This window comes from Pogonomyrmex barbatus, unplaced genomic scaffold (genome assembly GCF_055798465.1).
Source record: "Pogonomyrmex barbatus isolate J1 unplaced genomic scaffold, ASM5579846v1 scaffold11, whole genome shotgun sequence".
Classification (NCBI taxonomy): Eukaryota; Metazoa; Arthropoda; class Insecta; order Hymenoptera; family Formicidae; genus Pogonomyrmex; species Pogonomyrmex barbatus.
Genome location: NW_028297107.1, coordinates 753,570 through 769,476, shown reverse-complemented (window position 1 = coordinate 769,476; position 15,907 = coordinate 753,570). Strand labels below are relative to the sequence as shown.

Sequence of the window (15,907 nt, the reverse complement as noted above, 5' to 3'; positions counted from 1 at the left end):
CCGCTTACGCGGACGTTCACGCTGATCCGGGACGCGCTCTCGTTTTTTATTTTTTTTCCTCCCCTTTTTTACTCGAGTATCACGTTTCGACGTTTTCGCATCGCCGGAGATGTCGGCGGATTAAGGGGGGTGGGCCGGCTCTCGCGCGCCATCGAGAAATGAAAATGAGGTGCAACGACGGTTGCCACCCACAACTGGTACTTGGCAATTCCCTCCCTTCGTCAATCTCGACAACCGTTATCCCGAACGAATTCCCCGTTCCTGGAAACGCATCCCGCATCGTACGGTGGATCGAACGGTAAAACGCTGCACGAAATCGCAACCCTTTCGCAAGCGCCAGAGGGAATTTGACCCACGCGAACCGTCCCGCCGATGGGTTGCTCGTCGGGAACGCGGGACGATGTGGAGGACGCCGCTCCTCCGCCGCGCGGCGTCCTCCACATCGATTGCTTTCATCCCCCTCCCTCTCCCCCGTCCCATTTTGCTTATCAATTAATAAAATTTAATGCAGAATACGTGATTTTAGGAGTCGGCTGCACGGAATATTCCTTTAGCTATATCTTTGCTTTTCATAAATTTCACTTGATCTGAAAATGAATTATAAATGGAGGTTCTTAACGGCCACAAAATGGTGGAAAATCGAGCTTTCGAAGCTCGAGTGTTTGAAGTAATTTCAGTTTAATTTCAGTTATTGAAATTAAATACCGAGAGATTGGTTGACTCTATTTGTCATCGATGTCAGGATTGTTTTAATGTTTTGTAGAATATACATATATAGTATATATGCTCTTTTGTTGGGGGGGAGGGAAACGAGGGAATCGAGACTTTACATGATCCAAAGTAGAAGATGTGAAGTAATGAAAAATATGTTAAATGTAATATTTAAAGTTAGTTTCAACTTCTTGTCACAATATTTCAAGTATGCAAACGTGTTTGTATCGAATCATATACGGAAAGAATAGTTTTGCTAAAATATCTAAAAATCTGGTACGGATACAGATCTAAAAATAATTTTCTTGGGACATCAAAATTATTATAATATATGTAATATATATGTAAAATGCTTAAATATGATGACAATAATGTTTTTTATTCTGAAAAAAATTGTTGTTCTAACATTTATGTTCTAACAAACTTAAATACGTTTTACATAAGTATTTTGGTGACTCAATAGAATTATTTTCAAATCCGTATTTGATCAAATTTTTAAATATTTCGGCAAAAAAGTATTCTTTCTGTGTAAACATTTTTGTATTTTTTTTTCCGTATAAATTTTTTTCATTTAGTGTAGAAAAATCTAGAGGAATTATTTTTTATCGTATTGGTACATAAAAGAGAGTGAAAAATGTATTTAAAAACTTAATTGTTTAAAAGTTTAAAGCTTAAGTAGAAGTAGTGTAAGCCTCGATGCTTTGAAACCGTTTTCGCAAACCGGTTAAACCGATCAATTCGGTTTCGCTTGTTAAATATCATATATCAGCTCCGCTGAGAAACAAAGGTCTTTATTCTCTCAAACGTACTTTTGCTGCATTCGCTATTTATTTATTGTTACGCGCGAAGAGTAATAACATCGAGAAACTAGAACTGGACGCTTTGTTCTGTAATACGCAAACAAGGATCGCGAGGATCCCGCGTGCCATCCTCAGCCACCTTTTATCTCGTCCTCGCGATAACACTTCCGGCACACCCGTTACTTCATGGCGTGCATAAAATCGCCGGAGGATGACTAGGTGCACTTCTGGGTACTTAGCGTAATGAATAAGACGAACAGTCTCGGCCGACGGATGGTCATTAAACGCTTCCGACGTATTTGAATGCAGCGAGTCAGAAAACACTTCTCCTCGCAGAAATTAAAAAAAAAAAAAAAAAGAGAGATAGCGAAAAAGATATCGCGCTAAGGAAGAAACCCTCGCTCCGTAACACTTTCGCGGAACATTTATCGCGTACGTAATAAATTACAATCGCTTAAAAAGTTACGCAATTTATTTCTAAGGCCTATATTAAATGACTTACGAGTTGCGTAAAATTTTAGGACGTTAGATTTTCATTTCTAGAATTTGGCCGTGTATGTTTTAAATGTATTTGTGTGTGTTTATTTTTAAAAGTCGTTTTTTTCAAAGATCCCTTCCCGATGAATAAAATTATAAGTAGGATCCTGAATTTTTTGATATACAAATTATAGAACACTCTAAAACTGATTTAATACCATTCAATGATATCGCGCTTTTGGTTTAAGCAAAACTCACACTACGAAAAATGACGCGTACGACATAATTTTTGAAGAAGCGAATTACGAATGAATAATTGTTTTTGGGATATTTTTTTCAGATACCAGGATGCTCGACGTGACGGACGTAAGAATGGAAAATATCGGGGATGATTTGGGCCTTAGTGGTCCTGTGGTGGCTGCATTTGAATCCTACTGGCCTGCTAAGTCCCAAGTTATCTTCGCCGTAAGCACAATGGTGTTTTTCGCGAAGAAGAAACTATTCCGCGACTATTTGTCCGAAATCTAAAGCGTCCGTCTCTGAGACATAACGGTAAACTTTTTAATTATTACGTAATAAATATATTTGTCTCCGTAAGATATTGATTGGCAATAACATTGTGGCATGATTTAAGTGTAAAGAATAAGTAAAAAGCTTAATTTTATGGATATTTGTGGCAATTGTACATTTTGTTTGTTTGTCATTCGCCCTACGTTGTTTCACGTAAGTAATTGCGAACATGGCGTGTTTAATGTCATTGCAATATAAACGGTTGTTTGTGCTGATAATTAACAATTTTTCATTGTCCTATACACTTTTCGCTACAATAATACATAATGAAAAAAAAAAAAAAGCAATAACAATCATTTTACTTATTCATTTGTCCGAATGGATAATATTCAATCAAGAGACTTTAAATAGTTATTGGATTAAATAATATTTAATGAAAATTATTTTGAATAATTATTGGAGCATTTGTTAAAGTATTTTGCTATTGATTTTCGAGATTCTGATAGTTTTAGAAGCTTATGCTTACAAAAGTTAGGACCTTGAGATCAACACATGGGATACAAAATAAAGTTTGACAATGTGTAAATAAAATATAAAATATAAGGAATTTGCGTAAGATGTAAATTAATTTTACAATTTTTCAACATTTAAATTATTTTACGTTCGATCGTTGTCTCTTAGCGCATGTACATGTGTAATACGTGTGTAATACGTAATCGATCATCTACGAGTTCGCGAGAGTCAGAGACAAAATACTGATTAATTACAATAAATCTGATCGTAATTAATAATTCACATAGCAATTATTATCCGTCAATCCCCGCGTTTCCTAATTGCCTTTATTAGCTCGAATCTACTGCCTCTTTTACGTCTTAGTTTCATCGAAAAGTTGACAAAACGCGAAAAATTTGTTAAAAAGAGAAAAAAAAATTATTATTAAAATCGAAACCACTATTAAAATTGACAAAATTATGATTAAATAAATGTGTGTTTTAATCTTCCTAAAAGTGACAAAGATGCAGTGATTAATCGCGATAAATTTGATTATTATTTATCACTCTATCAACAGAGAAGAATCGGCTAATTAATTATGCGTTGGTTTTACAAATCTGTTGTAAATTTTACTATTAATTACACAGTAATATTCCCCCATTATTTATTGTTAATTATTCAATAATTCTTCTTGTATGATGTAAAAAGAGATTAAGTATGTTTAGACGTCGGATTTAAAAATTAATAATTAAATAAGGCGCAGGCTTTTACGAAATGGCTTTGTTGAGGCAGCTTTGGGGTTTCTATGCGGCATGTGCCTCGACACGGAATGAACGCAATGCCCTTGGAAATCCCAAAGGAGTCCAACACATCGCATCAGCAAGGAGAAAGGACCACATGAGGACAATATATTGAACTCACTAATTTAGTATCCAGCAACTCGTTTCTGCGGAACCTCGGATAATCCCCGCGCAAAGGTGTGTCATTGGCAGTGTCTTGATTCTCCTCTCCGAAATCCAACAGAAACCTATTCATCTCTGAGATTCCTATAATGCACGTATTGCGAGCTTATGTGGTTAATAACTTTAACGTTTTATTTAATTCGTTTAAATTCGGTTAAATTTAAATAGGAATAAATCAGAAGATTCAAGTACAAATTATATATTTTTATATTGCGTGTAAAATTATCCGATGTATATATATATATATATATACTATAGAAACAAATGTATATAAGTTGACATGTCGGTGCAATTTGTATTAAAATAAAATATAATTATATTAACCAAAATCGACAATAATCTACGTCTGTGTTCCAAATTATTTATTAAATACGCTCAAATATCGGCGATCTTGTATCTGATTAATTTACGGAGAATTAATTTAATTTAAAATATTTTAATCATCTTAAAAGTCATCTTCAATATATTCATATTATATTTAACATAAGCGAATTTTAAAAATTGTACAAAAGTGAAATTCTACATACAAAAGACAATTCGTTGCTTCTTATAATACTCTGCTTTCGTAATAGTGTCACCTTTTCCATCCTCTGAGATTTTCCAACTGAAACTACTGTTAAATATTGACTAACCCAAACGATCCGACTGAAACAGAATAATTGAAAAACTATCAACACTGTGGATTATAACCGTCGCGGTTGACATATAACAGAGTTATATGCCGTCAGAGAAAAGATCTTCGAAACTGAGATTTTGTTTTGTATATTCACAAAAGGTTTGCGACGTATTATGCTCAATTAAAGAAAATATCAATACATATATGTCTTTTTAAAAATATTTGGCAAACAAAACTTTTAAGATTATTGAGTTTTTTTATTATTTATTGTGAACTGTGATAATAAAACATAAATGAAATGCGACAAAGAGGATGCCGTACCGTAATTTAGTATTGAAATCTAAAAAATTACAAGTGTGAACTTTATGTGTAGCAGAGGTTTTTAGAACGACAGAAAAATACATCTTAGGAAGATAATATAACCTAAAGATGCTGTAATAAATTAATATAAATAAAAATACGCTTGAATATTATCAGAAATAAACAGTTTATTACATATCTTTTGTGTATATATATATATGTATATATATATATATATTTATAAATATTTTTATAAAGATTAAACATTATCGATATTCGTCTAATGTTTAAAATGAAAGTCAATGAAACCGAAATACTTTTCTTTTCCTTTTTCTTCTGATTCAGCACATTTCGGATTGTTCTGTACTTATGCATATGTATTCACTGCATCATTCCGTGCAGTTGAAACGCGATGTTCTCCGGAACACCGTAGTTAATTCCAAGCGTCATTTTCCTCGAAAGCTTTCTTGTCGACGGTTGCCGCCTGCTCCCTGCGTTTCTTGCGCCTTTTACCTGTACGAGACAAATCGGACCTGATGCAAAGTGCAAAAATAAAAGGAGCGTGTAATACCTACCCGTGGCAACTTTCCACTCGCTGTCGTCCTCCGATGTTTTCACGCCGTTGGTCGTCGACTTCTCGCCATCCTTCTCGTCCTTGTCGTTCCTACGGACGACAATTCTCTCATAAATTCTTTAATAAGAAGTGATCGATTTGACGCGATGTGATTTCCGCGACGAGTCAATCGGCAAGCGAGCGATCGCGCGCTTGCATCGAGCAAGAGGAGCTCGTATCTCATTCGGCGGGTGTTACTCCGCCGTTAATATCCCTCCGATTCTTTATATCCCCGATCGGTTATATATTTAACGAGTACGCGTACACGTGCGTCGCGTACGTGACGCGTGCACGTGATGCTGCATATTCATAAGTCGCGAGCCTCGCAGCAACAGTTCCGCGAGCGGCAACTCCGACATGCGCGCCAAGTAAATTCCTCGAGCGTAATGTACGATAATGCCAATAATGCACAACCGCGAGCGAGCAAGCGAGCGAACGAACGAACGAACGGACGAGCGAGCGAGCGAGCGAGCGAACGAACGAACGAACGAACGAACGAACGAACGAACGAACGAACGAACGAACGAACGATCGGTCGGTCGGTCGGTCGGTCGGTCGGTTCCTCTCTCTTTCGCGATTGCATCCATCGCGTTCGTGCGCCCGAGGTGCATGCCTCTCGACGTCCACATTCAAGATTCCTCATCCGTTAAATCGCAATTTATTTCGATCGTAGATTCAGACTTATTTTCTCCCTCGACCCGACCAAACAACAATCTCCTAAAACGGTCTCTTTTCCCCCAACGAGAAAGGTAATTTCGGACACGAGCAGTTAGCGTTTAACTTTAGAAATATCCAGCGGTGATTCCTAGTCATTTATTATATTCTTAATATATTAGTAGCTTTTTATTAAAAATATAATTTCCGAATTCCGAATTTTGTAACTTTCCATCGATAACTCTCTTCATTCTAATCAAATATTATAGGGCGACAAATACAGTTTGGTACGCACGAAGAATTTTCAATATATTTACATGGAAAAAATAGCTAAAGTATCTAAAAATTTAGCTAAATACACTTGAAAATAATTTATTGGCGCATCAAAATAGTATTAGTTATGTAGAACGTTCAAATTTATTGCTAAAATATCAAAAATCCTTGCAGTATGATCATCATTTAGATTAAGCGTCCTGCATTTGGCCAAGTTTTTAGATTTTTCAACAAAACTCTTTTTATTTTTTTGTGTAAAATAAATAAATATATACTTAAACTCAATTTCAGCACAACATTTATCAATAATAAGCATTTGATGCGATTACTTTTTATAATATGTTACATATTACCATCCTAAATATACCAAAATATCTTTGTATATTAGAATTATACTTGTCATCCGATAAAAATCAGAAAATTTTTAAACTCTACCTTTGATGTGAAAGAAAAATAAAAAAAAAAAATAATATTGAAACGATAGAAACGATAGAAAAATGGCCGTTTGACGGTTCTCTAAATGTTAGATCGGCCGCTAGATAGTAAATTCTATGTTCTCTCGACGGTCATTCCGCTCCTCCGCTGGGAGCGTCCCATTCGTCACGGGTGTGACCGCGAGCTCCTTGTCATCCGGCGTTCACCGTTCCGCGGGGCACGCGCGACGCAGCGGGGAGAGTTACGAGCACGGTGATTGCGAGCACGTGGGCGATTCATTAATATCGTGTTGCCCGCGAGACTGACCAATGTTGTAACTACAATACGACGGAGAGACTGCAGTCGCGGCTAAACGGAAAGAGGGGAAATATATATACACACACACATATATATATATATATATATATATATATATATATATATGTGTGTGTGTATATACGCGCCGGCGTGCACGGCGCGGACGAAGACCGCGGCTAACGACAGTTGACTTGGAACATGTGCCCGGTGTATTGATTACCGCGGCCGGCAGTGCCTCGTTAAGAACTTTCTCATAGACGCGCCGCTTTAAGCGCACGACTGACTACTTGCGACTACTCCGCCGCGTGTGTGTTCGAGAGACGAACGTTTGCGAAAAACCTAAAATCCTTCCTCTCCCCTCCCCCTCCCCTCTCCCCCCAAAAATGATCCTGCGAATCCTCGCTTTTAGAAATTAATAACGTTCTTCCGATTTTTCATCGGAATTTTTCGTTCATCAAATTTCCGCATTTCCTAATTGAAGTGTTAGTTCAGCAGTTTGAAGATAGGATTGCCGAGAGGATAAAAACAAGTGCGATTTAATTGGAAGCTTGGTGTAATCGTGGTTCTCAATAGAATAGAAGAAGTAAACGAGCCAAGAATATTAAACGAGCTGGACGACGATTTCACGCTTACACATCATTCAATGTAATCCCCGTAAAAGACACCAGTCACTCACATGACGACGATTTGCTTCGCAAACCGGACCACAGAAGGCAAGAAGAAGAGGTGGAGAAAGAGAAGGAGGTGGCAGAGAGCGAGAGGAAGCGGAAGGGGGAAAGAGAGAAAAAGAGCAAGAAGACTAGATAGGCCTGTAGCAAGCGTCGCGTGCATTAATTCAGAACAAGGTCTACAGCCCTATGCAAATCTCTCCTGTACAGGAAATCCTAGGAGGCCGCCTAGGGTTTTATCCCTCTCTCTTTCTCTCTCTTTCTCTCTATTCGTCCTGGAGAATATACCGGATACCTATAACGCGTTATTCATCCCTTTAATACATCTCGCACGAACGGGATTGCTCGCGGCAGAAAATAAATTGCGATAGAGACCATTCGTTTTTGGAACGCGAACGCGTACAATTTCCAAGATTGCAACGTGATGTAAATACGTACATATATATTCGTGACGTAAAAGCTCTATACGATTTATCTGTGTTCACATAAATTCTTAGAGAGTCTCTTCTTCTCTAAACATTTAATAAAATTGGCTGACATTGGTCAGTCTACAGAAATTCATTTAAGAATATATCAATTTTGATTTGTAAAACTTGAATCAATAAGATTGAATGGAAAATGTTCTGAGTGTAAAAAAAAATTTGGTAAACAAATCTGTTTGCAAATTGATTTTAACTAACATTCGAAGCAATGAAGCAATTTGTAATTATGAATTAATTGTGCAAAATGTTACAATAATATAATTTATCATAATATAACTTACTCGGGTGGCAACTTCCGTTTGCGATCTTCAGATGGAATTTGCAAAGTAGCTTGATGCGTTGCATATTTTTGTACTTTACAAATAGTTCCCTTGGACAAGTTCGTCATTACGGCACCGGCTTGATCGCGACGATATAAACCAATGTACGCGGACGTGTCGGATAGCCATGAAACATATCCACCTCCTATAAAACAACAAAGATTTGCAAGTTCATTATATATTTTTTCATAACTTGGGCCAATTTTTTATTTATACAAAATTATTTATACAATTTTATTATACAAAAAGTTTCATCCTTCATTTTACTATTCGATGTATAATTGAACACTCACCATATGGACTAAAAAGTTGACTTATGTCCGCATGTTTCCACTCTTTAGGGAATGTTAAATGAAATACGTGATCTCTGCTAGGATTTGCTAAAAGAGAAAAAGATATATTTAATAATGTATTTTAGTAACAATTATATTATAATATCATTCTTTAATGGCATCAAATATATTTACGATCTTTTCCTGTCAGGTTCACGTATGGAAAATCTTTCAATCTTGCTATTGGAAGTCTATAAATAAACAAATAAACAAATTAGATCTGGAAATAAACAAATTAGATGATAATGGCTTTTATAGATAGCGATATAAAATATTATTTAATATTTTCTTGAAATAAATACTCACTTGTTGAGAAAAGGATTAAGCAAAGGTGAATTCGCTAATACCGTAGCATTCTCAGACTTTTGTAGCGTGCCTAAAATGAGCAACAGTCAAAGAAATACTTATCGGCAAAAATTAAATAAATTATTTATGAATTAATGTATTTTATTTATCGATGTATATAATTGTGATGTAAGAAATATAAATAAATATAAATAAAAAAAGAAAACATATATTATCTATTCCGCAAAATATATTTCTTATACTTGATGCAATCGAATATACAAAATGAATAATATTGACAAAAAAGGTATTATCCTGGATTGTGATATTTGTACCTGGTATACTGACCAAGATAATTGGACAATGCAATAAAGCATAATCCAGTGATGTACGCATCATATCCTGCCTCATGTGATTTTTCTGTTGATACCGAATAACTTCGTCCTTCCACGGGCTCCACATCGGGAACGGAAAAAGGTGGCTTGCTTACAATGTCTAACAATACGTTCAAATTCGACGATGATACAAGTTCTTTAAATTGTTGTGATTGACAGATGACTTTTGTATCCAATAAACTTGAAGAACAAGAAAAAATAAATTTTTGCGATTATATAGTAATATTCAAAGCTAACATTCTTAATTTAACCTTCCACCTATAGGGAAATTTTAAAACTTAATTCTTTGAAAATTTTAGAACAATTAAAAAATTGCGGAATTTAATATTCTCACTTAAAAAAGAATTCTTCTACAATAGTAAAAATTTGTTATTTCATAAAGATTTCATAAAAATACAAAAATTTTTTTCAGATTTTTATACAATCCGAAACAATGTAAAAAAATGAGATAAGCATAAATATTTGCATAGACGCGTGATTCTGTATGGAAATGATCAACTTATAATTTTGACAGGTCTTAGATTCAATCTTGATCTATATTCCATACATTTTGGAATGAGATTGATTAAAAAGTTAAAGATTTTTAGAAAAATGAAATAATTGGTCCATTTTGAGAATAACAAACTAATACATATATAAACATTTAGACTTTACCTAGGAAACAAGCCATGAACTAAAGATTTAAATTCTGAATAGTCACTTGGCAAAGGTGTAAAAAATTGATGTATAATATGACATAGGTCTAACAGCATATTATGTCCTACTATTATTTTTTCCTGAAATAAAAAAATGAAATATTAAATATAATCAAAAGTATAAGAGAAAAATTATTAGATATAGAGTCAAGTAAAATTTCTCTCCCTTATTTTGACAGATATGAACAAAGCATTATTTGTAAAAATTAAAAAAAAATTCACTGAAGTTTCGACAAGTAATTAAATTAAGAATCATTTTATAAACTTACAGATTCTACAATCTTTTTCAGAAGACTGCTAAGTCCTACAGCCTGTTTAATTTCCAATTTTTCCCTCTCGCGTTTCTGTTTCTCCTTCTCCTCTTCTTCCTCCTTGGTGCCTGCTTTCTGTATCAAAAGACACTGCCAAGTATTTTCAACTTTACTTTCAACTCTCACTTTGTTAGGCCATCTGATCCGTGCTTCTTGATATACCAGTCTTCTCATAAAACCATTGCACTTGTCTATCGTCAACTCTTTTGCATCTGAGGCAAGAAAATTCTCTATTCTAGAACTAAAATTTATAAGTTATATATTCTCTGATGCATAAATCATCATTTGCAAACCACATCTTTTTTGAATTACACTGTCTTCTTTGCTAGGCTAAAAAAAAATCAAACAAAACCAAACATTACCATATCTCCTCTATGTGAGGCTTGTCATTATCCGATATTGGAATTAAGTCTTGATTATTTTCCTCTTTGAGTTTCTGTTTCTCCTCCAAGCGTTTAATGAGCTTCTCCTCTTCGTTTGCACTGAGATATGGTATACCATGCTTGAAAAGCTTGTTGAAGTCAAAATCTTGATTTGCCAAAAACACTATGGATGATGCCTGGCACATGAACCTACTGTCTGGTGCCTGACGATTCATCGGTTTGGGAAACACATAAAAGTTGTAAGAGCGCTGAGAGTATCTAAAACAAAAGATCATTCGTTCTATTTATCAGATTTCTCTGGAAATGATACTTGAAGGTATTTGAGGCTTGTCGGTTTGTCAAGATGATATCTTACTTGTTTATTTGTAAATCGTATGTAAAGACGGATAAACCAAATTGTACGAGCAAGAAATCCATTGATCCTGCTCGGAGCTTGGCGTAATATTGAGCTGGCGTGTCAAAAGGACCGGCATCCGGGCCAGAATTGAGACCAGTGAATTCACCATCGATACTGAGAAAGGCCGCGTCTTTTAAGACGCTCTCCAGCTCACACAGCACATCTTGAAAATCTATAAAAACACACAGATTAGAAAAGCGAGAAGATAATCGTTTTTATCGAAAATCTTGTTGATGATAAATGTTGGTAATCGACATTGTCTATTCATTCGTACTCACTTGAATTTGTCACCTCCATCGTGTCGTGTTTATGCCAACGTTTTAATGAACACACATAATTTTATGTAGCTACCAACATCGGACTACCAACTCACGTACTACTTATATCCAACCTGTACGTGTTCCTATACATGTAAATACGTGCCTAACCTAATCTACATTTAAACACGTAGCATATATTTCTTCTTCTTCTTAATTGGCCTTGGCATACCCAAAACGGGCTAAAGTACAATCCTCGCAATAGACAATAACAATAAAATAAAATCGAAAATTAAATAGGAATAAGATGCAAAATGAAAAACAGGTATAATCGCCAATTTAAAAAATTTTCGCAAGACGGGAAAGGGATATGTTCGTCCTGCGCATGTGCGACTATCGCTACTCATGCGGGTGACGCTCGATTGCTCACGTTGTCGATTGGCCAATTTAAAATAAAATTATTTGAGTAGTTGGTCTAATGAAAAGTCTCCAGGAATGAGTGTCTATAAGTGGTTGTGTCCAATTGCAACGAGGTCAAACGGGTCGCTCCCCTACTCATGCATCTTTCCTCTTTTTCTCTCTAATGCATAGAAAAGCAGGAGATATGCAGTGATGTATTGTAAAACGGACCTAATTTCTTGTTTTCCATGCTAGAAATAAATCCGAGATTTCGAACAAAAGAAAAAAATTGATCCTAGTCAAACACCGACCCATTTGCGACTGATCAATTTCTAATGTGGATATAAGGCTTAATATTTCACTAATCGAAATATGGCCGTCTGCCAAAAAAAATGTGTGTATGCAATCGCACAGATGCATGTGAAGTGCACCGTTCTTTGTTGTGCTTAAAATCATCTCTAGATTTAAGCCTACTATTTGTATCTGTTCATATACAACAGTATGTTTCTTTTTTGAGAAATACTAATTAAATGCCTGCTTATGTGAATTGGAATTATTGCTTATTAAAATTAAAAAAAAAATCTTGCTTAAAGAAATTTTGTATCTTCGCCGGTCTATAGTATAGGTTAGAATTGATCATCCAATATTAAAAACTTTATTATTATAGGACAAATAATTTGAAAATTTCAATTACGAGCCCGAAAAGTTAATTATGAGATGTGTAAGATTTGATAGATCACATTTAAATGTGAAGAAAGGTAATAATCACACAATTTCATTTTATATTATAATTAGTTAAGTTCTTCTGTTATTAATAATAGTACGTCATAATTGTAGAAAACCTATCTATAACAACGATCGACAAAGTAAATCAGAATGATAACTCCCTTCAAAGCTGCCAAGAACAATTGATCTCTGGCCAGAGCACACCAATTGCAAAAAAGCAAAGCGCGAATATGGATGGAGATGAATCTCCGGATCTTGATTATTCCCCGAGTCCCATCTTACCTCTGTGTACGCAGGATTGTGGTAATGAAGTTGCGTGGGATTGGCAGAGTTCTTTGAGTAGGACTCCTGAAAGCAAGAGCAAAAAGCATAATTCCGAAAATGCTCATTGCGAAACTCCTAAAGGAACTAAGCTCTTGCAAAGGAAGAGAAATTCGAATTCGCCGTTGTTATTTAAGCCACTCAAACGAAAAGCCATCAAGATGGAACACATAGAGAATATTGGAGAATTTGCAGCTGAATTACAGGCATTAAATGAAAGAGTAGAAGTTATAAGGCAGAATGACAAGAATCGTTCGATCGATTGCGCTAAGGAGGTAAAAACGTTATCATTAACGAACACAAATGACAAGGAGAAATTAGCAGTTCGAGTTAATAAGCAAAATAGCATTGAGAAGAATGGTGACAATAATGATGAACAGAATAAAGTTGAAGAAGCCAAAGATCATAACACCATCAAAAAGGAAATGAGTGGGAGTTATGATGATCTATTTGATGATTCCGTAGACGAGGATATAATTAGATGCACTCAAGAATTGGAGGAGAAATTTAATTTGATTCCAGATAAAAGGAATTCCATGCACTCACAGACAAGTATTAAAAACGAAGAATCGTTCTGTACAAATGATATATCTAATAAAGAATCTCTTCAGTTTAATTCTAGTGATAATAACAAAGAAACATCAGCCAAAAGTACTTTAGGCGCAGGTTATAGTAATATATTAAAGACATACTCGAAGTTTCCGCTAAAGCGCGACGCAAACTCTAGTTTACATGGCGCAAATAGCGTCATACAGAGAAATACTGATACACATAAATCGTATATAAATAACAACAATCATACGATACAACCTCCTTTTCAGAAGCTGTGTGACAATAAGAAACTAGTGAAAAGTAATACCATAGATCTATTTGATTTTCCAGACGATTCTTTTGATGATTGGCTGGCGGCCTGTGTTGAGGATGAAAAATTATTATCGAATTCTAACGGGCCCCGTAAAAAGGACGATATGAAATTTCACGACAATTATAAACGTTTGACTTACGCGCCATTGAAGTCCGAATCTAAATCCGCTGACTCGTTTAAGCACACGGCAAAGCCTCAGACATCTAGCTTTTTAGAGAATAGAAAGTTCTTTAAAACTAAAAGCTTATCGGATCAGTACGTTAATCGAGATGCAATTATAAATAAAAGTACAATAAATGGCTCGTATCACGCGACGAAATCTACATTGTCACATCTAAATTCGTCCAGAAGCTCGATACCACATACAAGCGTCGCACGTGCTTCCGTAAGTACAAGGCCGATTATTACATATGATCGTAAAATCGAGAATACTGCAATTTCGTTAATGCGCGGAACGGACCGAACACGTGGGTGCGATGTTAACAGGTGCGCTGTAAAAGGCGATGGTGATCGCTTCGTTAAGCACCATTCTACTGGTAATATGAAAAACGACGTACAAGAAACAAAAACAAAAGCTGGTTCGCAGCCAACATGGTGTACCGCGGAAGAGATCGAAAGAAAGAGATTGCAGGCTCTAGCGAGGCTCCAGGCGAGAAAAAAATTCTACTCCACAAAAATTACAAACAATATTAATAGGTGAAACCACAAAAGTGTCTTACGTACGTTGTACTTCTACTTATTATGAGAAAGCAATGACTTTCTTAAGTACGATGCTGCATCGTTCTTAATCGACAAAACTGTATCTCTGTGATCATTGTTATCATTGTCTTCATTGTAATCTTTGTTATATTATATGAGAACGTTTTAAAAAAGTTATGTAAATATATAATTATATAATTGAATATACGAATAATTAAAATTTACAGAATACATTTAGACTATCATATATATATATATATATATATTCACACATAAAAAGTTCGAATTGGAATATGCATTCTTGAGGACGTTTTCCCTTAAGAGGGCGTTTTCCCTGCTTTTCTTTTGATATATTTTTCCTATTATATTTTGATCTTGCGTTGCAGCAAAACATTTGTAATTAATAGATCTTTTATTTTATGATTCAAAGACATCCAGAAAAAAAATTAAAATATTTAGGAAAATGAATTTTTACAGTTTTAATTCATTTTATCAAATAAAATACATTTTTTTTTATTGATTTAAACTGATCTTCTTTTGATATATCAGAATTGCGATATAGATGGATTTAATTTGGAATTTAACTCTTTTTCACGAGATATCAATTTTTTGTAACATATTCGGACCTAAGATCAAGTAGAAATTATGTTATAAAAATAAATATATAATTGATTATATATATATTTCGTGCATGAAAATTATTATCAGACCATTTTATACATCTTGTTGATAATATGAAGTGTTTCGTTTTTTATACTTGATCAATTTCATATTAGGCAACTTAGGTAACTAGATTAAATATTTTATATGAGGGTTCTTGTATAGTTCCTACATATATATAAGCTCATGATTTTTGTACTTTCTTTTCCTTCGTTTCCTCTATTTACTGTATTTGCGAAAAATACGCGTATCATTTGTTGAGTTACGCTTTTAATTTTAATAATTAATCAATTTGGACATTTATATTCATATTTAGATGGTGCGATTTCATACACTCTCGTCGTTTTTATTAAAATTTAAAGCGTATCTAGCAGATAAGAAACATTAAGATATAACGTGCAACATATTTTATATTTTTTTCTATTTTATATAAAAGAAAAATCAAGTTAAGAAGTTTATGTAAGTAAGAGACTTTCCTTGTAATATAATCCTTGACATTTCTACGTAGAAAGTTGTAATATAAAATTATATTTTTACACATAACTACGTGTATATTCATCTTTTTCTCTGCA

General features: G+C 34.7%; 3 protein-coding genes across 7 annotated transcripts in view; 1 reads left to right on the top strand and 2 right to left on the bottom strand.

Moving 5' to 3' along the window:
- Window positions 1-5,323, bottom strand: part of LOC105426853 (protein cortex) — a 16,746-nt gene extending 11,423 nt beyond the window's left edge. The window contains exons 1-2 of one of the 2 annotated variants that reach the window (XM_089071231.1): window positions 5,186-5,323; window positions 3,912-4,036 (exon numbers count right to left, since the gene is read on the bottom strand). In XM_089071231.1, coding sequence (XP_088927357.1) covers window positions 3,912-4,036; window positions 5,186-5,243 — 183 coding nt within the window. In that variant the 5' untranslated portion in view covers window positions 5,244-5,323. Of the gene's footprint in view, window positions 1-3,911; window positions 4,037-4,479; window positions 4,598-5,185 lie in introns of those variants that run through there. The other variant, XM_089071232.1, reaches the window with a different exon arrangement.
- Window positions 5,037-14,187, bottom strand: LOC105426708 (poly(A)-specific ribonuclease PARN). 3 transcript variants are annotated; one of them, XM_089071230.1, is made up of 13 exons: window positions 14,116-14,187; window positions 13,971-14,021; window positions 11,367-11,580; window positions 10,991-11,269; window positions 10,587-10,869; window positions 10,277-10,398; window positions 9,576-9,802; window positions 9,249-9,318; window positions 9,078-9,133; window positions 8,904-8,990; window positions 8,572-8,755; window positions 5,444-5,532; window positions 5,037-5,381 (listed from the first exon to the last, which is right to left on the bottom strand). In XM_089071230.1, exons 3-13 carry the CDS (start codon window positions 11,426-11,428, stop codon window positions 5,302-5,304), a joined length of 1,539 nt encoding a protein of 512 aa, XP_088927356.1. In that variant the 5' UTR covers window positions 11,429-11,580; window positions 13,971-14,021; window positions 14,116-14,187; the 3' UTR covers window positions 5,037-5,301. The 3 variants fall into 3 exon arrangements, with proteins under 3 accessions (XP_088927356.1, XP_011636349.2, XP_088927355.1); XM_011638047.2 differs by lacking the exons at window positions 13,971-14,021; window positions 14,116-14,187 and adding an exon at window positions 11,687-12,093; XM_089071229.1 differs by lacking the exons at window positions 13,971-14,021; window positions 14,116-14,187 and adding an exon at window positions 11,687-12,093 and having other exon boundaries at window positions 9,563-9,681.
- On the top strand, window positions 12,512-15,878 carry LOC105426697 (uncharacterized). 2 transcript variants are annotated; one of them, XM_011638034.3, is made up of 4 exons: window positions 12,512-12,563; window positions 12,732-12,822; window positions 12,902-14,361; window positions 14,463-14,605. In XM_011638034.3, exons 2-4 carry the CDS (start codon window positions 12,777-12,779, stop codon window positions 14,484-14,486), a joined length of 1,530 nt encoding a protein of 509 aa, XP_011636336.2. In that variant the 5' UTR covers window positions 12,512-12,563; window positions 12,732-12,776; the 3' UTR covers window positions 14,487-14,605. The 2 variants fall into 2 exon arrangements, with proteins under 2 accessions (XP_011636336.2, XP_011636327.2); XM_011638025.3 differs by having other exon boundaries at window positions 12,902-15,878.
- The last annotated feature ends 29 nt before the right edge of the window (window positions 15,879-15,907 follow it).

Excerpts from the sequence above, each read along its gene's own strand:
- LOC105426708 (XM_011638047.2), bottom strand. Across the intron at positions 8,756-8,903 it reads TCAACTTTTTAGTCCATATG|GAGGTGGATATGTTTCATGG; the intron begins GTGAGTGTTCAA and ends GTTGTTTTATAG. Across the intron at positions 5,382-5,443 it reads CGAGTGGAAAGTTGCCACGG|GTAAAAGGCGCAAGAAACGC; the intron begins GTAGGTATTACA and ends TGTCTCGTACAG.
- LOC105426697 (XM_011638025.3), top strand. The coding sequence starts at position 12,777 with ATGAGATGTGTAAGATTTGATAGATCACATTTAAATGTGAAGAAAG. Across the intron at positions 12,823-12,901 it reads ACATTTAAATGTGAAGAAAG|AAAACCTATCTATAACAACG; the intron begins GTAATAATCACA and ends TCATAATTGTAG.